This window comes from Larimichthys crocea, chromosome XIX (genome assembly GCF_000972845.2).
Source record: "Larimichthys crocea isolate SSNF chromosome XIX, L_crocea_2.0, whole genome shotgun sequence".
Lineage (NCBI taxonomy): Eukaryota > Metazoa > Chordata > Actinopteri > Sciaenidae > Larimichthys > Larimichthys crocea.
The window spans coordinates 193421-212645 of NC_040029.1; the positions used below are offsets into that span (position 1 = coordinate 193421).

Consider the following 19225-nt stretch of genomic DNA (forward strand, 5'->3'; position numbering starts at 1 on the left):
GGTGGCCCAGATAGGTATAAATATTTTTTCTCGGAGTTTACACTCTTTCTTTTGGACGCAGCCCTCAAAAGCCAGGGGACCTCGTAAGATTAAAACCCACAACTTCACCGCTTACAAGTGACGTTGTACCAAACTGAGCTACAGGGCCACATATTTGATCACCTGTCTTTCGTTTGAATCCAATCCAACCCCCGGAGCACGACGACCTGCTTAACAGATTTTGAGTCTTTCTCTCTACATACACTCATATGAACATACATACATACATTCATACATACATACATTCATACATATGAACATACATACATTCATACATACATACTCATCCAGGAAGATTTAATCATGAAATAACACTTTCACTATACAGACGTTCATTAATTTTTACAAATTTTTTACAAAACTCCTCCAGCACGCGATTGATGGTGCCGTCGAACTCAGCTCGGCTGCCGTACAGTTTGTGGTCGACCACCTGATGAAAAAATATTCACATAATATTCTTTTATAATTTTCATATTTTCAATTTTTTATCATGTGTGTTCATATTCCCAAAATGGCATTAAAGGGTGAAATTATTTAAGAAATACATGAAAATTTGATAGTTATAACCCTAAGCTACATGCATTTATAGTTGTAATTGTGTTTTATTGCCAAGCAATAGTCGGAAATGCAACAGAAAAGGCCTCAACGAAACAGTATGGAATGGAGCCCTCAGCCATATAGTGAAAAATAACGTCAAAAGGTTTTCATATGTAAAACATTGTTTTTATGCTAAAATTAGAGTAGGATCAAAAGTGTATGTTATAATGGGAGTCAATGGGAACCCAGAGGATTTCTACACAGTGTATTATAGCCCTGTTATTAAATCCAAGGTTGGAATTTTAAAATTGGATTAAAAAAAAAACCCAAACCTTGGAAAGTTTTGTCTCTAAGTTTGCTAAAATGACACCTCGCTGTGAGTTTTATTCTGAAAAGCTCGTGTCGTGTGTTTGTTATCTTCACCCGTGTCTGGATGCCGGCCAGCGACGCTCTCTTCAGGCCCTGAACTCCAGGTCTGTTGGAGATGACCACAACAATCTCTGCAGAGCTGGACGGACGCCTGGCCTGCTCGATCAGAGCCTGCAGGTTAGTCCCTGAGACCAAAACACACCAGGAGGATTTTAAAACTTAAAGACTGTGACACGGCTTTAAAAGAGGAAGGACTGAACAAAACACACACCTGTGCCCGAGATCAGAACGCCTACTCTGGTCTTCTTTTGCGGCCTGCCGCTGTCGCCGTTCTGCCCAACAACCAGCTCTCCACCGGGGGAGGCCGGTCCTGCGTTCAGCAGGCTGTGCTTCAGGTTGCGGACCACCACAGGTTCTGCTCCTGCATTAAAAAAAACCATTGTATCTCTGTTCTATGAATATTTCAGGGGTCATCAGTGTTTCTGTGTCTTGCCTGACTGCTTGTGAGCCAGTGAACCAACGATCCAGGCCTCTTCGTGTGCTTGAAGCTGGCGTAGCACCCTCTGAGCATCCACAGGGGACACCACCAGCACCGCCCCCAGGCCGCAGTTGAAGGTTCGGGCCATCTCCTCCTCACTTAGACCTCCCTCCTTGTGCAGCCAGGAGAACACCAGAGGGATGCTCCACCGAGAGGCATCTGAGTCACGGGGAAAGAGAGTGCACAAACTTTTCACCTCGTTGCCTAAATGCAAACGCAGCTTCCTCCAGAGAGACGCCGCCTTTCCAGGTTTATCTGCTCATGCTGTGCCCGAAGCGTCCGTGTGCTTTCAACTCACCCAAGTCGACTGCCAGCTCCTGGGGCAGCACCCGCGGGATGTTCTCCAGCAGCCCGCCGCCTGTGATGTGAGCGTAGGCTTTGACAGCGCCGCTACGAAGGACCGGCAGCAGCAGACGGCTGTAGATCTTTGTCGGCGTCAGCAGAACCTCGCCTGGAAGCGGAGTTAAACACAAGTTACAGTCGAGAGTTGCGTGTAAACGATGTACAGCCTCAAGGGAGACTCACCGACGGTCTGTCCCGACTTCCCAAAAGGAGCAGGGGAGCTGTAGCCGAGCTCGGCCCTCTCCAGGACTTTGCGGACCAGGCTGAAGCCGTTGCTATGAACCCCAGAGGAGGCAACACCGATCAGCATGTCCCCCTCGGCGATGTCCCCCAGCCTGGGCAGCAGGGCTCCACGCTCCACTGCTCCGACGCAGAACCCGGCCAGGTCATACTCTCCTGGGGCGTAGACGCCAGGCATCTCTGCTGTCTCACCGCCTGGACACGGACATCGAGAAAGGGAGTCAAGATCACAGCAGGTAACACAGGATCTCGTTTGGACGTCTCTTCTCTCACCGAGCAGAGCGCAGCCGGCCATCTCGCAGGCCTTCGCGATGCCGCCGACCACCGAGGCGGCCACGTCCACGTCCAGCCTGCCGCAGGAGAAATAGTCGAGAAAGAAGAGCGGCTCGGCGCCCTGAGCCAGCACGTCGTTCACACACATGGCCACCAGGTCCTGACCGAGGCCGCCGTGCTGGCCGCACGCCTGAGCGATCTGATGACAAATGACAGAAATGATACGAGCCAACAATGAGCTGAAGCTGCGACTAAGCATCCATGAAATAATCTCAGATCTTTCACACTTCAAATGAGTGAAATTTGTGTTTCTGTTTGGGGCTCAAGTCTAATCCATCTACAGATGAACACACAGTATCTCCCCCGCTGATTCTCATTTATTCCAGGACTTTTGCGATTACAACAATGTTTGCACAGCGACGCCGAGATCAGCTGGCAAATCTTCTGAAATCTTAACAACAAACAGGATGAAGGACTTTCAGTCCAAACCTTGAGCTTGGTCCCCACGCCGTCTGTCCCGGAGACGAGGATCGGGTCGATGAAACCGGCTGCCTTCAGATCAAACAGGCCGGCAAATCCTCCGAGTTCTGCGTTACACCCTGATGAAGATACAAAGACAGTCACAGCAGTTCTGTTCGAGTCTTCAGTCTTTCATTTTTGCTCATGAGAATTTAAGTTACCGGCTCGGGAAGTCGCCTTAGCCAGAGGTTTGATCAGATCCACCAGCTTGTTACCGGCGGCAATGTCCACGCCGCTGTCCTTGTAGGTCAGACCTCTGTCAGAGACACTGTGATTTAACTCAAAGCTCAAAGACGCATCACGTACAAATCTACTGAAGAGGGAGAAATTTGAGTTCTGACTTCATTCTAAAGAAATAAAATATATATTTTTTAGGCTTTTAAACTAAATATTCTGACTTTTTCTGAAATTTTTCTTTCTCAGAATTTTGCTTTTTTTCTAAAATTTCTGCCTTATTTTTCTGATACGTTTTTTCTCTTCTCCTTTAATTGAAGAATTTAAAAGTTTTAAAGTCAGAATTTTCAGAAAAAGTAAAAAAAAAGGTAGAATTTAGAATAAAAAGTCAGCATTCTAAGAAAAAGTCAAAAAAGGACAAAATTTCTTTTTAACCAAAACGAACTTTATTATTCTTGAGGAATGTACAAAAACAAAGCGGGAGTGTTTCAGTGTTTCCAGCTCGTCACACACACCTGTGTTGGTTCAGGTGGGCGATGGCCCGGTGGCCGATGTCGCGGCGGTACACAGAACCCGGGAAACCCACGCCTGCCACGCCCTTATTGGCCGCCTCCAGGGCCGCTTCCAAGGACGGTCTGACCGCTGTGACGGTCAGGACCCGCCCGCCGCTCGAGACGACGCCTCCGTCCTTCAGGGCGGTGCCAGCGTGGAAAACCTGCAGCCCCATGTCCTGAAGCTGGGACAGACCTGGGGACAAAAAGCGTTTAATATTTGAATAATATCAATAACATCCCCCTAAAAAACACATCTCTTATAAGGAGTGGAAGAGTCTCCTTTGTGTGTGCGTCTTCTGTACCTGTGATCTCCACTCCCTTCTTGTAGGAGCCGGGGTAACCGGCACTGGCCATGACCACGGTGACTGCAGAGCTGTCCTGGTGCCACACGGGGGCGCTGGAGGCCAGTTTGCCACTCATGGTGTTCAGGATGACGTCATACAGGTCGCTCTTCAGGAGCGGCAGCAGCACCTGAAAGAGCGACGGTCGGTGGGTGTTTAAAATATTCATGTGAGACGATGCAGATAATGGAGAGTTAGAGAAACACACCTGACACTCGGGGTCTCCAAAGCGGCAGTTGAACTCGAGGACTTTGGGCCCCTGCTTGGTCAACATGAGGCCTGCGTACAGCACACCTGGAACACGAGAGCACAGAAAACATGACACAGGAAACACGAGAACAGCTGCAGGCCAGATGGAAAAGAAAGAGACTTGCCAACATAAGGAGTTCCCTCCTGCTTCATCCCGTCCACCGTCTTCTGAAGGACCGACTCTCTGACCTGCTGCAGCAGCTCCTGACTCACCTGCACACGACACACAAGCGTTAAACACAACATCCTGCAATCTCTCGACCACACTGAGAGTTACAGCCGGCGTGCACCTGAGGAGTGGGGCAGTAGGCGCCCATGCCGCCGGTGTTTGGACCCAGGTCGCCGTCCTGCAGCCTCTTGTGGTCCTGAGCCGGAGGCATCGGGGACACGGAGGAGCCGTCGCTGAAGCACAAACACTACGGGAGGATTTACAGCCCATCAGTTAAGCCGCCAAATCACATCTGAATGTGAAGTACTTTGAAAGTTGCACTCACAGACACTTCCTCTCCCTCGAGAAGCTCTTCAACCACCACGGTGTCCCCGGCTGATCCGAAGGCGCGGTCCTGCGGATCACAGATTTGATTTTTGATTTGATTTTACGAAGCTGCGGTGAGAAGATCATCTCATTTCCGTCCACAAACCTTCATGATGTCCATCACAGCCTGACAAGCCTCGTCCTGGTCTCCTGCCACGATGACTCCCTTCCCTGCCGCCAGTCCGCTGGCCTTCACCACCAACGCCGGGAAGTCGGCCCTGGAAAAGAGGAAAGAATCGACACATTTTCACATCTGGAACAGCTGCTGCACGCGGCTGATATGAAGCATAATTTATTTTGTGGATCATTTCACATTTGCAGCGCGCAGTATTGTTTTGTTTGGGATCCGTATGGATGACGGCTGTCAGAGGACGGCAGCTGTTGTTCGGCCCAAAGTGTTTAACGTGACCAAAGAAATGACTTCCACTGTTTTATGAAAGGCAATCCTCACATCTTACATCATTAACTCATGAAACCAGCTGAGAAACACAAACTTTTGTGTGTTTAATGGCTCTGAAAACTTTCCAGCTGTTCGTCTACTGCACTGACGTTCGGATGTAGTCGCAGGCCTCCTGGGCGTCGATGAAGGAGCCGTAACGTGCCGTGGGGATGCCGTGGCGCTCCATGAAGGCCTTGGAGAAGCTTTTGCTCGCCTCCAACTGAGCCGCTTTGGCGGACGGGCCGAAACAGGGAACTCCGGCCGCCGTCAGGTCGTCCACGATACCTGCGAGAGACGACAAAGTTAAAGATCGGATAAACTCACGTGATATAAAACGGCGGTGGAGCTTCCTCACCTGCTGCCAGAGGCACCTCGGGTCCGACCACGACCAGCCCGACGTGATGATCCTTGCAGAACTGAGCCAGGATGGTGTGATTACTCACAGAAACCTCTGCGTGGAGAGAAATGTAGCGAGTGAGAATCCTCTCATTTACACTCCTCTGCTGCATATTTAACACATCCTATTAAGCTAATTATTCACATTAAGGAACACATGTCGCTAAAGTGAATGTACTCCTCTTCACCTCACACATGGGTGCCGCAGATTTAGTGCTACATTTATTAAAACGCTGAGGAGTGTTAGTCATTACGGATGATATTAAGCAGAGCCTGTGGTGTGAAGGAGGATTTAATATAAAGTGACGAAAGAATAAAAACTAAAGACTCATCTTTGATTTTAGAGCTGGAGCCAGTTAGCTTAGCTTAGCATTTTTAACATAGCTTATGCTAAGCTAAGCTAAAAAGGCTGCTAGGTTATGTCAACATGTTCTTATCTAACGTGTTGACGTTTTGGTGCTGAGAGTCAGATAAGACGACTCTTTGTTTCATATGAAGCTGGAGCCAGTTAGCTTAGCTTAGCATAAAGACTGGGACCAGGGGGAAACAGCTAGCTTACTGTTAGCACCCCTAAAGCTAACTAACTGTCACATTATAATAATTACTGTTATTAATCTATAAACAAGAAGTTGTCAGATTTCAAAGCTAGCAAGGCTAGCACTTTGCCTCAGTTTACAGTCTTTATGCTAAGCTACGCTAAAAGGCTGCTGGATGTAGCTTCATGTATAGCTTTATATGACTGATATATCTGTTTGTTTCATATGAAGCTGGAGCCAGTTAGCTTAGCTTAGCATAAAGACTGGAAACAACCAGCTAGCTTTGAACACAGCGTGGCTAGCACTTTCCCTCCGTTTGCAGTCTTTATGCTAAGCTACGCTAAAAAGGCTGCTAGGTTACGTCAACATGTTCTCATCTAACGTGTTGACGTTTTGGTTCTGAGAGTCAGATAAGACAACTCTTTGTTTCATATGACGCTGGAGCCAGTTAGCTTAGCTTAGCTTAACATAAAGACTGGAGCCAGGGGGAAACTGCTAGCTCACTGTTAACACCCCTAAAGCTAACTAATTGTCCCATTATAATAATTACTGCGATTAATCTATAAACAAGAAATTGTCAGATTTCAAAGCTAGCAAGGCTAGCACTTGGCCTCTGTTTACAGCCTTTATGCTAAGCTACGCTAAAAAGGCTGCTGGATGTAGCTTCATATATAGCTTTATATGACTGATATATGGTTGTTTCATATGAAGCTGGAGCCAGTTAGCTTAGCTTAGCATAAAGACTGGAAACAACCAGCTAGCTTTGAACACAGCCAGGCTAGCACTTTCCCTCCGTTTGCAGTCTTTATGCTAAGCTATGCTAAAAAGGCTGCTAAGTTTAACTTAGCATAGCATAAAGACTGTAAGCAAGGGGGTGAACAGCTAGCTTACTGTTAACACCCCTAAAGCTAACTAATTGTCACATTATAATAATTACTGCGATTAATCTATAAACAAGAAGTTGCCAGATTTCAAAGCTAGCAAGGCTAGCACTTTGCCTCCGTTTACAGTCTTTATGCTAAGCTACGCTAAAAAAGCTGCTGGCTGTAGCTTCATATAGATATAACAGATATATGACTGATATGTTTGTTTCATATGAAGCTGGAGCCAGTTAGCTTAGCTTAGCATAAAGACTGGAAACAACCAGCTAGCTTTGAACACAGCAGTCTGCAGTCTTTATGCTAAGCTATGCTAAAAAGGCTGCTAGGTTACGTCAACATGTTCTCATCTAACGTGTTGACGTTTTGGTGCCGAGAGTCAGATAAGACGACTCTTTGTTTCATATGAAGCTGGAGCCAGTTAGCTTAGCATAAAGACTGGAGCCAGTTAGCTTAGCTTAGCATAAAGACTGAATCCAGGGGGGAACAGCTAGCTTACTGTTAATCACATTATAATTATTTTGTTTAATCTATAACAAAAGTGTAAAAACAAAAAGAGGTTACCGGGGGTTGTTGTGTTGTTGTACACAGCGTGGCTAGCAGTTTCCCTCCGTTTACAGTCATTATGCTAAGCTATGCTAAAAAGACTTCTGGCTATACATAACATACAGACGTGACATTTGAGTACTTCTTCAAAACAAATTCGGCATTTCATTTACGGATTCCTGATCCTGAAATATAAATATTTATCTATTATTTTGGTTTTCTAAGATAATAAACTGAACACCTCGGAGTTTCAGACATTTTCTGTCTTTAATTATTCAAGAAAATAATTGTTAGTTACAGCCAGAGATGATTTAAAGTTCTTGTACTTGCTTTGGTCACAAGTTATTTACTTAAATTAAAGAGTCTTGGTGTTCATAGTTACCAGAGTTGCTGATCTTCCCGCAGTTGGCCGTGCCCGCGTTGCCCGGCGCCACCAGAACCTGCTGAACCTGCGGCGACTGGGCCAGCTTCCAGGCCAGCACGTGCTCCCGTGCCCCGCTGCCGACCACCAGCACCCTCTCTGCCATCGTACCTGAAGTCTAGAGGAAAGAAACACTGAAAGCGTTCACGAGTTCATAAAGCACCCGCTTAATGGCATGCAGAGATTGACCTATAACAAGAGGAGAGGAGGCGGTGACCTTTACCGAGGCCTGGGGTCTTATATTATCTTGTAATGCCACATGAACACGGATCCAATCAACTAGAACAAAAACACAAGTCAACAATTAAACCCAGAGGCCAAATCACCGGCAGCTTGCAAACAGGGGGGCTCATTTGCATGGGAACACAAAGCTGTCATTGGGGTTGACTTACAGTCGAAAATGTTGATTTTAGACGCACTCAGACTTTTTATTGTGTCTTATCTTAAGTAAACCCTGATATGACAGTGTCACTTAATTAAAGACAATAAAAGAGTCATTTAAGACACGTTTGGATCATTATAATCTCATCGGCCGGGTAAAAACCTGCAAGATTTGACTGGTTTCAGCTCATTCGGCACAAAAACAACAACATATAGCTCAAACAAACCCGAGGTCAGAGTTCAAACCATCCCGGTCTGACTTGTGCAACACAAAGGGGCGAGTGTGTCCCACAGATAAGTGAGTTAAATCACTTTGATTGGAGTCAGTCCGCTCATGTGACTCACATGTCAGACAGCACACAACAGCAAAGTGGTTTTCTTGTTGCATTTTTATGCAAATTAGGTTAAAAAGATGCAAAAAAAACATTTAAAGTTGCAGAAATGAACTCAAACTAAACAAAATCTGCAAAACAGGCTGCAGACTCACCTCATTCATCTGCTCTGGCTTCAGCGTTTCTATTTAATCTAATTGTGCATGCAAATATCAACATTTAAGCAACATCCAGGTGACTCCAGGTGAAGTCACATTGCTCACCTGTGTGTTTGTTGGAGGAGTGAAGCGGGAAATAGCCGGAGTCCAGCAGTCAGGAGAGTGTGTGTGTGTGTGTCCTCTGCTCTCAGCCTGCAGACTGACCGTGGATGGAGAGTGTGTTATCATTTACACACACACACACACACACACACCACGTGGCTCCAATATGCACAGCGCTGTTAGCAGAGTTAGCTCTAAAGTGCTACACAACATAAACAGGTCGACATTAAAGTGTGTTAAAGTGTGTGTGTGTGTTTCTCACCTGTATCACCTGCACACACACTCTGTGTGTCTGCGTGTTTTTTCGGGGTTTCCTCGAACTTCCTCAGAGGGGTGTAGCCGCGCAGTGCATCATGGGAATTGTAGTTAATTGGCAAATGACGTGCCAAAGTGTTGGAAACAAATCAAATGTGGCACCAGAATCAATCAATAAAATGTGATTTAATTTGATTTATTCACAAGAAAGAACCAATGTGATCACTAATACACAATGTCTGACAGTACTCAGTTACTTTATTCGAGGAAAAGTACAAATAAAAGATAAAATAAATAAGGTAAAAGTGTAATCAGGAGAAGTATTCAAAGTACTGTTCATGTAAAATGTGTTTTTGGTTGATCTGGAGCTCATTTCAACTATTTTAACGAACAAACGATCAAACAAGGATGAATTTATCCTAATAATTTTCTCCATCGTTTGTTTGTTTGGTTTATTTTATTTATTACCCAAAGTGACGCCTTCAGTTCGGCCAAAATTATTTAAATAATTCAAAAGAAAAGCAACAAATCTGCACGTTTGCCACGAAAATGACAAAAATAATCAATGTTCTCTTGATCAGTTTTTGATTCAGCTGTGCTTTGTTTGTAAAACTACAATATATTAGTATGTCCTGGAATACACAGAAGTAGAAACTCTAAATGTCTGACAGTGTTCAGTTACTTTACTCGAGGAAAAGTACAAATACGACACAGTAAACATGTAAAAACCTGGAAGTACAAGTGTAATCAGGAAAATGTACTTGAAGTATTCAAAGTACTGTTCATGTAAAATGTGTTTCTGGTTGATCTGGAGCTCATTTGAACTATTTTAACGAACAAACAATCAAACAAGGATGAATTTATCCTAATATTTTTCTCCATCATTTGTTTTATTTTACTTCAGTTCGGCCAAAATTATTTAAATAATTCAAAAGAAAAGCAACAAATCTGCACGTTTGCCACGAAAATGACAAAAATAATCAATGTCCTGTTAATCATTTTTTGATTCAGCTGTGCTTTGTTTGTAAAACTAGAATATATTAGTATGTTTTGAAATACACAGAAGTAGAAACTCTAAATACTCCAGTAAACTTTGACGTTAGGACATCAGGGTAGGAAGAAATATTGATCACTTTGTTTATTATTAAATCGAGGAACCGATAATTGAACCCTGACGACCCGCTGAGCCACAGAGAACATGCACTGCAGTATAATCTGCTCTTTGTGAAGTAGAAAAATGAGCTCCAGCTCAACCAATTAGAAGAGAAGCACCCCTCAGCTTCTGATTTAGAAAAAGGACAGTTTAAGTAAAGATGCTATAGCAAAGATATAAAACTATCGTAAACGAGAAGCATGGAAGGAAGATCTAGGCACAGATATATCATCAGAGGACTGGCAATATATATGCACTAAGGCTCACACCCAATCGGTCAACACCAGATTTAAACTGCTGCAGTATAAATGGCTGATGAGAGTCTATATCACGCCAGTTCAATTAAATAAATACAATAGGAATATCCCAGATACATGTACAAAATGCACTGAGGCGCAGGGGACGTTCTTCCATTGTATGTGGAAATGCAGTAAGATAAAACTTTTTGCGAAGAGGTTAAAGGAGCAATAGAAAAAATTATTTCGAAAAACATTCCAATGGTTCTTTGTCTTAGGTCTTTACCCAAAAGGTCATAAATACAATAAATGAATACTAATAGATATGTCTTTTACATGCCAAAAGATCCATTGCAATGTTTTGGAAGAAGATCAGCAGACCAAGTGTAACGTATTGGGTGAAACAGAAGCTGGCAACCTTTCCTTTGGAGAGAGTGACATACGTATGAAAAGGAAGGCAAGATATGTTCGAAGAGATATGGAAACCATTTAATGTTTGTTAATGGTATTGATTTAGCAAATGACAATGAGGAGTGTTAGTGATGTGTATATGTAAAGTTTGTTTGTTTGGTTTTGTTCTGTTCATGACCACAGACCTACATATTGGATATAATGACATGTATGTATATACAAGTGTATGTAAGAAAATGTTAATAAATATATTGTTCAAAAGAAGAAAGAAGAAAGAAGAGAACCACCTTTAATCATCTAATAATTAAATATATAATCACGACAGCAATCATTCGATTGATTATTACTTTTATTTTTTACCCTGCAGTGACTTCACGCGACCTGGGGAGCGACCAGACGAGTTCAGAAATATGAAGCTGGAGCTCTGCCATCGACTGAGAGAAATCAATATGTTCTGAAAGTCGAGCCCAAAGTTAAACTGGAAGTGTCCAAACAGGCGACCCCGATGGGATTTCTTAAATTCAAGTTAAGAGTCCGGAGGGAGACAGCGGTTCCCTCGGTCAATGCAGCGTTTAAAACTTTATTTCACAGTAAACACCTGATCTGTTCTCTGTGAATGTTTGTGCTGACTCAGTCACAGATGAGTCCGGCTGATCGATAATAAATAAGTCTGGAGTTCAGGAGCGTCGGGTCCAGTCACAACAAAGGGAGTTCAGGAGCGTCGAGGAGTTCTCGCCACAGCTCTGACTCTCGCCGGGCGAAGAGCGTGACGCCCGAGCTGTACGCCGCCGGGATCTTGATGTGTGTCGACTTGACTCCGTCCTGTTCGTCCTCGAGGAGCATCTGCTTCACCTGACCTGAGACGGAGAGGGTGAACGTGAGAACACGTGTGCACAGATCTGCATCGGTCAAAGATTTACCGGTTAACTGCTTCACCCTCGACGTCCAGGGCTGTCCACCGCGGCTCGGACAGGCCGGACAGGCAGCAGTCTGGTGTGAGTCTCGGCAGGACGTCTTCCCGACGAATCAGCAACACCGACTCACTGCAGAGCCTCTGATGTAACTCGTCCTCGTTCACTGAAAAGACAAACTCGCTGAGCATCAACCTCTCCTGGAGAACAAGACGCTTCCTCGCCGTTCACTCACCTACATCCAAAGGATTGGTCATGAAGACGGCGTTGGGCACGACCCCGAAGACGAGCTGGTGGTGCCAGGCGTCGGGCACCTCCTCTCCATCCGGCACGGCCAGCTGCATGTTCATGGTCGCCACGGGAACGGCGCCGGCTCGGATCCACCGGGCGAGCCAGGAGGAGAGTCTGACGAGGCGGCGCGGGTGGAGGTGGAAGAAGCGACCCGTTACCTTCCCATCGCTGGCATCCTCGGCTCCTCGGATGAGCTGGGCGTGGGTCGCACCTGAAACAGATGATTACAGGTGTGTGTGTGCTTTTATTTTGGAGGGGAAAAAGGCAAAATAAAAGCATGTAACTGCACCAGATGGCAGAAAAAACACCCTGCAGTCAGAATAAGCACAAACACACCTGAGACATATCAGAAGTACTCAGATCCTGCAGAGTAACTAGTAACTAAAGCTGTTTACCGGCCTCGCTCCGGGACAGCAGGTAGTCCGGCAGCGGGGACTCGTTCCTCCTCAGGCGGGTCTGCACGCAGCGGTCGGCCTCCTCGGGCTCCACGTCCACGCCGAGAACCTTCAGCACGTCCAGCACCGCCGTGGCTCCGCAGGCCGAGACTCCGATCTGCAGGGTCTGTCTCTGCAGGGCCTCCTGCAGGGACCACAGCATGGCTCCACCTGCTGCCTCCTCCTCACCTCCACCTCCTCCTCCTCCTCCATGGAGCTGCTCACACTCTGCCTCCATCTCACAGACTCACACACACACACATTCATTCATATTAAAGTTTAATTAAGATCAATTAAAGACGTTTCTCTCACCACGTGACAAACCTGACAACAACAACAAGCAGCGCGCATGCGCCTGGCTCTGCTTCTTCTGTGATTCATTGACCGGCTGGATACAGAGGCGGAGGGACGACCAGCGCCCCCGGTGGCCACATTCAGAATATATAGAAATAAAATAAAATAAAATAAAATAAAATAAAATAAAATAAAATAAAATAAAATAAAATAAAATAATAAACAAGTATTAACAAGTCAAGAAGGATAAATAATAAAATAAAATTAAAAAGTGGAAATAATAAATAACAAAAAGTCTATAATAAAATAAATAATACAATTTAATAAAATTTAATTAAAAAGTGGAAAAAATAAATATAAATAAATAAAAACAGGTGTTAAAAAGTCAAGATGCATAGATAATAATAAAGCAAAATAAAATTTAAAAGTGGAAAAAATAATAAATAATAAATAATAAAAACAAGTATTAACAACTCTATAATAAAATAAAATCAAATTAAATTTAAAAAGTGGAAAAAAAAGACATGAATAAATAATAAAAACAAGTATTAACAAGTCAAGAAGCATAAATAAAATGAGATTATAAAAAAAAGTTATTTATATAAACAGTTTTTATTGTATTGTATTGAGTATGTTCATATCTCTTTATACTTGGAATACTTGTGTATAGAAGATCCAAACATATTAATTTCACATTGCATTGCTGACGCTGTGTTAACGTGCATGACAAATAAACCTGAAACTTGAAACATTTTAATGTCTTTTATTTATTTATTTTAAAGATATTTTTTTGGCTGTGTTCTCTTTTATTTTTGTTTATTTATATGCTTTTTTAAAATAACTATTGATTTCTCCATTCTCATCTGTCGTCCCTCAAACACGTTCCTGTTTGGTCTTTTCTGTCGAAGCACTTTGTAAACTCTGTTTTTAAAGTTGTTATATAAATTCACAAATTAAAGCAGCAAAGATTAAAAAACTCGTGACCTCTTGAAGGGGCCTCTACCCTTAGGTTGGGAACCAATGGATGAAACTCGTTCAGTGTTAATAATCTAATTATGTAATATATAATAATATATCAGTCATGGGTGAAACCTTCACACTTTAAGCAGCCTCGTCACAGTTCTTCATCAGGTCAACAGATGTCAGTGTTGCTACACTGAACTGCAGCCGGGAGCCGAGCAGAGCATGTGGTAACACAGCAGATAAGTGGTGTCACTGTGGTTGATGCTCGGTGAAACAGCCTGGAGGTGTGCAGCGTGTCGCCAACGGCCTCCACCTCCACCTCCTCCACCATCAAATGAGGAAGAGGGGAAACGAACAGAGAGCAGCAAACCTGATTTCTTTGGTTCTCCCGAGGCATAAAAACTCTTTGAGGAAGGTCAAAACGAAATCTTTCAAAGGGATATTTATCTATTTTTACACCATTTAACTTCTGTTTGTAAGGCCAGAAGGTTAAAACAGCAAGTCCACTGCAAACGTTGTGAATTTAAATGAAAAAACAGTTGTAGTTTTAGTCGTAGAGCCTCACTGAATGTGCATTTGGACCAGCGGCACAAATGAAACACACCGGCAACACTTTTCTCCCAATTATTTTTGACATAAATTGTACAAACAGGCAACATTGGCTCTTCCTGGAAGAACGTGAGGAGGCCAAATTATCCTCTGCACGATGCCATCTGGTGGCAGGAGAGGGATTTAAGAAACTATCCGCACATGAGACAAAAGATTTTGGTTGATTACGAAAGTCTCATTTGACGATCTGTTATCCAGCATCAGCTGTCTGTGCGTGTAATCATGAACTTCAATCCTGGTTGATATTCGTCTCACCTCCGCTTCCTCCCGGTTCTCACACAGCTACAGCGACTGCAGCTGGAAGCACTACAAGCGCAGAGTGTGATTAAACCTGACTGGGCTCTGCGAACGTGACCCGGCAGCCGATGTGAAGCATGTCAACAGAAGAGAAGATGAGGGACGAAGGGGAAAGTCTTCAAATGTCTGGGATGAAAGATAGAAAACGGAGAGGCTGTCTCAGTTTCTCAAAGGCTGCCTTCACCTCGGCATCACCTTCTGCCATTTGCAGATGTGGAGGTGCTGAAAAGTTGAAAGCAGCGTGGTGGGGTATTCTCACTATGAAGTCGTCAACAACGCTCGGCTTTTAGTCATCAACACTTGTCAACAAATATACAGATCAATATTTTTCTGAGCCGGGAAATGAATAATGGCAATACTGCTGCCGTGAGGCTCGCTTGAAACGTGGGGTGGGTTAATACTTTTGACAGACACACGGACTGCCAAGCAAGTTGAGGTAAACCAAGAGCTCGAAATCAATGCCACAAAGACCACAATGACAGGAATGTCTAGCCAGACTGGGGAGGAAGTTTCGACATAGCAGTTAGGGTGAAGCTCCGCAGCTGGCGGCGGTTCAAGAGTCCAAAGAAAGAGACATTCAGCTCCAGTCACAAACATATCTTCAACACCAAACCCTCGAGCAGAACTAGGCAGTCAATCATCGGTGTAGCTTTTGCTATTGGAGCCTTTGTTAAGTGGCTGCAGACTGCTGTGGGGCTAACGACATTAAAACAGAGCACATGCCAAGGTTTGTGTTAATCTGAACAGTAGAAACACTAAGATCACAGGTAAACAAATATATCGTGCAGTAAGTACAGTAAGGTACAGTAAGTTACTTGTCAATAGCTGCCAGTTATTGTGATTCTTCTTACAGTAAGTTACTTGTCAACAGCTGACAATATCTGTGATTTTTTTTTACAGTAAATCACTTGTCAATAGATGCCAGTTAAGTACTTTGATTCTTTTTACAGTAAGTCACTTGTCAATAGCTGCCAGTTAATATCTGTGATTATTTTTATAGTAAGTTACCTGTCAATAGCTGCCAGTTAATTACAGAGGCAATCCTGCCTCTGCCGCCTCTGAGGTAATCTGGTGCAGTAAGTACAGTAAGGTATAGTAAGTTACTTGTCAATGGCTGCCAGTTAATTACTGTGATTTTTTTTACAGTAAGTTACTTGTCAACAGGTGCCAATTAATGTCTGTGATTCTTTTTACAGTAATGTACTTGTCAATAGCTGCCAATTAATGTCTGTGATTTTTTTTACAGTAATGTACTTGTCAATAGCTGCCAATTAATGTCTGTGATTTTTTTTTACAGTAAGTCACTTGTCAATACCTGTCAGTTAATATCTGTGATTATTTTTATAGTAAATTACTTGTCAATAGCTGCCAGTTAATTACAGAGGCAATCCTGCCTCTGCCGCTTCTGAGGTAATCTGGTGCAGTGAGTACAGTAAGGTACAGTAAATTACTTGTCAATAGCTGCCAGTTAATTACAGTGATTCTTGTTACAGTAAGTTCCTTGTCAACAGCTGACAATATCTGTGATTTTTTTTTTAAAGTAAATCACTTGTCAACAGCTGCCAGTTAAAATCTGTGATTATTTTTATAGTAAGTTACCTGTCAATAGCTGCCAGTGAATTACAGAGGCAATCCTGTCTCTGCCGCCTCTGAGGTAATCTAAAAATGGCACAGACGTAGACCATCTGTGGACCTGAGGTGCGCTGAACAAGCCGCCCACCTGCCGATCAAAGCGTCCACGCTCTTAATCCTGCATAACTTTAAGCCTTAATATAATGTGAACAGGTGAGTTGTATATAAAGTCACCCTCAGTACAGTTGTCATGAACGGGGAAATTAGCTACAGAGACCAAAACTGTTTTTTGTACCAGGCTGTAAACATGTTTATTTCTGCTGTGAAGTTGGACATTTGGTGGTATATGTTACTGTTTTTTTGGTCAGTGTTGTGGATGAAAGAGCTCCACACTGACTCTTCATGGGTCCATTTTTGAAGCACCTTGCATCTCTGACGACTTGTGAACAAATATAAAAACCTATACTTTCAATGATGCATATCATTTGTTTTTGACTTTACACACATTCAGAAAAAGGCAGCCCTACCTCTTCGTGTACGCCATTTCTCCTCCACAGCCTGTGAAATTGGAGAAGGAATGTGCTGCCACAAAGTATCTCTTACCACATTGATCATAAACAAGCTGCAAAATGTGTTTTTTCCTGAAAATGCAACTTTAAATAAAATTGGCTGCTTTTGGGTGTTTCTGGAAACAGTCGCGTCGCCGTTTATGACACGGCCAGCGGACATGTGGGATTAATCCACCTCCTCGTGGATGAGGAATCGGCCTCACTTTGGGCAAACTTTTGATTCGGTTTGACTTCGTTTTGATATTTTCCTCCAAGAACGACTAAGATAACGTATATCACTATTCTCTGAATGTTTCCGCATGTATACAACTATGTACATTTTCCAATATCTATTAAAATGAACAGCTGGAGGCCCTTTGAGATTGTTTTTCACAGCGTCCATATTCCAAATACATTTTATTTCGCAGTCCCAACCTGCTCAGAAAGTGTCATTGTTGGTGATGGTTTCCTGCAAGCCTCCAGGTTATGACGGGTTGCCACCGAGCTGCATTCATACTGATACTTCCGTGAAATGAAGAAACAATCGGAGGAGGAGGTCTGTGTCTTAGTTAATCCTGCAATCGTGCAGCCACTTACAAGACGTGCAAGAAAAAGTGGTAAATCTGTGAATCTGTCAGCCGAGCACAGGCCTGTAGTCGTTCGCTTGGAATAATAAGGTAGGCAGAGTCTATTTAAACACTATCTCATGACCTCTTGGTGCACAGCAGCTGTGCAGGGATCTACAGGATTAACCGGCGCCTCTCAGGTAAGCTGATTCATAATAAATAGCAGCGATGCTTTGAAAATACCCATAACAGCACATTAGCATTGAAATGAGGTAGCACTCTTGTCAGGAGGTAGTTCTGGGTCACAGAGACAAACGTTGAATACTGCCGGAGGGACTTCAGCACACACTTGGCTGTCCCCTCATCGGCCCAGTACGCCTACATCGCTAATGTCAATAGTGTTAACATCCTGGCTCGTTTGCAGAAGAGCAGGGGATGAATTTCTTTAGAGAGCTGGAAGCCATCCATTTTGGACAGTATTCACCTGAATCCTGTTTCATATTATGCGCTACATCTATGGAAGACCTTTTTACATACGCTGTAAAATTTAAGGGTCCTTGCAAAGTCCTTATGAGATTTGTACCTTACATTCTTCACTTCAACTGGCTGTAAGACATTTCTTCTTTATACAGGCCATTACAGCAGGCGAGCGCCAACCTGTCCAGCATGTACCCTCATTTACCGCCGTAAATGTCCTCAGAACTTCAAAAGGCAAGTGCATAAATAATCCAGGGAAACACTTAGGCCCTGCGAGGACAGCGTTTTTGTCTTTTGTCAAACACATAATGTGAATTTTGCACTCCAGGAAACATTTAAGTGGCAGTTCTATGGGGCCGTGTTCACGGGTCCAAGTCACATAAAAGCAAAATCACGATCCGCGGGTAATTAAAGTTATAGAGGGAAACATAGCTGGATCTGAGACACAGTCCTGTACCTGCCAAGCTCAGTTGTCAAAAGTAGATTTTTTTATGGTTTATTCAAAATCCCATCAGTGGTCTGTTCCCTCAAGTGAATACTTTATAGCACAGATTGTCTTTCAGCGGCAAATACAAGGTTCCCTTCCTCCTCCTGTTCTTTTATTTAAGAACCTATTAGACTGGGCTTAATGACATGGAGCACCACGATGTGGCCATACACTTTACAATGAATCACATTTAATGAGTGAAGATAAGATAAATAATAACTTGCAGGTGATATACACGGTTACAGAGGCAGCTGTTCACAAGTAACTCACTGTAAAAAAGAATCACAGTGGTTATTGACAAATAATTTACTGTATGAAATAATCACAATAAAAAACTGGCAGCTATTGACAAGCAACTTGCTGTAAAAAAGAATCGCAGTACTTAACTGGCAGCTGTTGATGAGTAACTTATTGTAAAATGAATCACAGTATTTAACTGGCAGCTGTTGATGAGTAACTTATTGTAAAATGAATCACAGTATTTAACTGGCAGCTGTTGATAAGTAACTTATTGTAAAATGAATCACAGTATTTAACTGGCAGCTGTTGATAAGTAACTTATTGTAAAATGAATCACAGTATTTAACTGGCAGCTGTTGATAAGTAACTTATTGTAAAATGAATCACAGTATTTAACTGGCAGCTGTTGATAAGTAACTTATTGTAAAATGAATCACAGTATTTAACTGGCAGCTGTTGATAAGTAACTTATTGTAAAATGAATCACAGTATTTAATGGGCAGCTGTTGACAACTTACTGTAAAAAAAAGAATCAGTGATTATTGACAAATAATTTACTGTAAAAAATAATCACAATAAATA

The 19225-nt window shown here is 43.3% G+C and overlaps 2 protein-coding genes across 7 annotated transcripts; both read right to left on the minus strand.

The window, feature by feature from the left end:
* Nucleotides 1-311: 311 nt before the first annotated feature.
* On the minus strand, nt 312-9289 carry gart (phosphoribosylglycinamide formyltransferase). Of its 5 annotated transcripts, XM_027291496.1 has the most exons (22): nt 9162-9289; nt 8903-8996; nt 8150-8205; nt 7888-8044; nt 5505-5600; nt 5260-5434; nt 4817-4928; nt 4670-4738; nt 4466-4591; nt 4301-4388; nt 4135-4220; nt 3888-4056; nt 3547-3778; nt 3019-3113; nt 2828-2937; nt 2339-2537; nt 2009-2260; nt 1782-1934; nt 1439-1642; nt 1217-1366; nt 1000-1130; nt 312-469 (listed from the first exon to the last, which is right to left on the minus strand). In XM_027291496.1, exons 4-22 carry the CDS (start codon nt 8030-8032, stop codon nt 341-343), a joined length of 2721 nt encoding a protein of 906 aa, XP_027147297.1. In that variant the 5' UTR covers nt 8033-8044; nt 8150-8205; nt 8903-8996; nt 9162-9289; the 3' UTR covers nt 312-340. The 5 variants fall into 5 exon arrangements, with proteins under 5 accessions (XP_027147297.1, XP_027147296.1, XP_027147298.1 ...); XM_027291495.1 differs by lacking the exon at nt 8150-8205; XM_027291497.1 differs by lacking the exon at nt 9162-9289 and having other exon boundaries at nt 8903-9149.
* A 1996-nt stretch (nt 9290-11285) lies between these two features.
* Nucleotides 11286-12969, minus strand: LOC104932034 (hypothetical protein). 2 transcript variants are annotated; one of them, XM_019258280.2, is made up of 4 exons: nt 12552-12969; nt 12101-12367; nt 11891-12031; nt 11286-11806 (listed from the first exon to the last, which is right to left on the minus strand). In XM_019258280.2, the coding sequence occupies exons 1-4, from the start codon at nt 12826-12828 to the stop codon at nt 11667-11669; spliced, it is 825 nt and encodes a 274-aa protein (XP_019113825.2). In that variant the 5' UTR covers nt 12829-12969; the 3' UTR covers nt 11286-11666. The 2 variants fall into 2 exon arrangements, with proteins under 2 accessions (XP_019113825.2, XP_019113824.2); XM_019258279.2 differs by having other exon boundaries at nt 11286-11811; nt 12552-12964.
* Nucleotides 12970-19225: the final 6256 nt, after the last annotated feature.

What these genes read in the sequence shown, in the direction of transcription:
- gart (XM_027291494.1), bottom strand. Translation starts at nt 9,025, where the DNA reads ATGATAACACACTCTCCATCCACGGTCAGTCTGCAGGCTGAGAGCAGA. An exon ending in GCGTGGGGACCAAGCTCAAG is followed by an intron (nt 2,538 to 2,827) that starts GTTTGGACTGAA and finishes ATTTGTCATCAG; the next exon opens with ATCGCTCAGGCGTGCGGCCA. An exon ending in ACTGGCTCACAAGCAGTCAG is followed by an intron (nt 1,367 to 1,438) that starts GCAAGACACAGA and finishes TTTTTAATGCAG; the next exon opens with GAGCAGAACCTGTGGTGGTC.
- LOC104932034 (XM_019258279.2), bottom strand. Translation starts at nt 12,828, where the DNA reads ATGGAGGCAGAGTGTGAGCAGCTCCATGGAGGAGGAGGAGGAGGTGGA. An exon ending in GACCAATCCTTTGGATGTAG is followed by an intron (nt 12,032 to 12,100) that starts GTGAGTGAACGG and finishes TTGTCTTTTCAG; the next exon opens with TGAACGAGGACGAGTTACAT. An exon ending in GACAGCCCTGGACGTCGAGG is followed by an intron (nt 11,812 to 11,890) that starts GTGAAGCAGTTA and finishes TCTCCGTCTCAG; the next exon opens with GTCAGGTGAAGCAGATGCTC.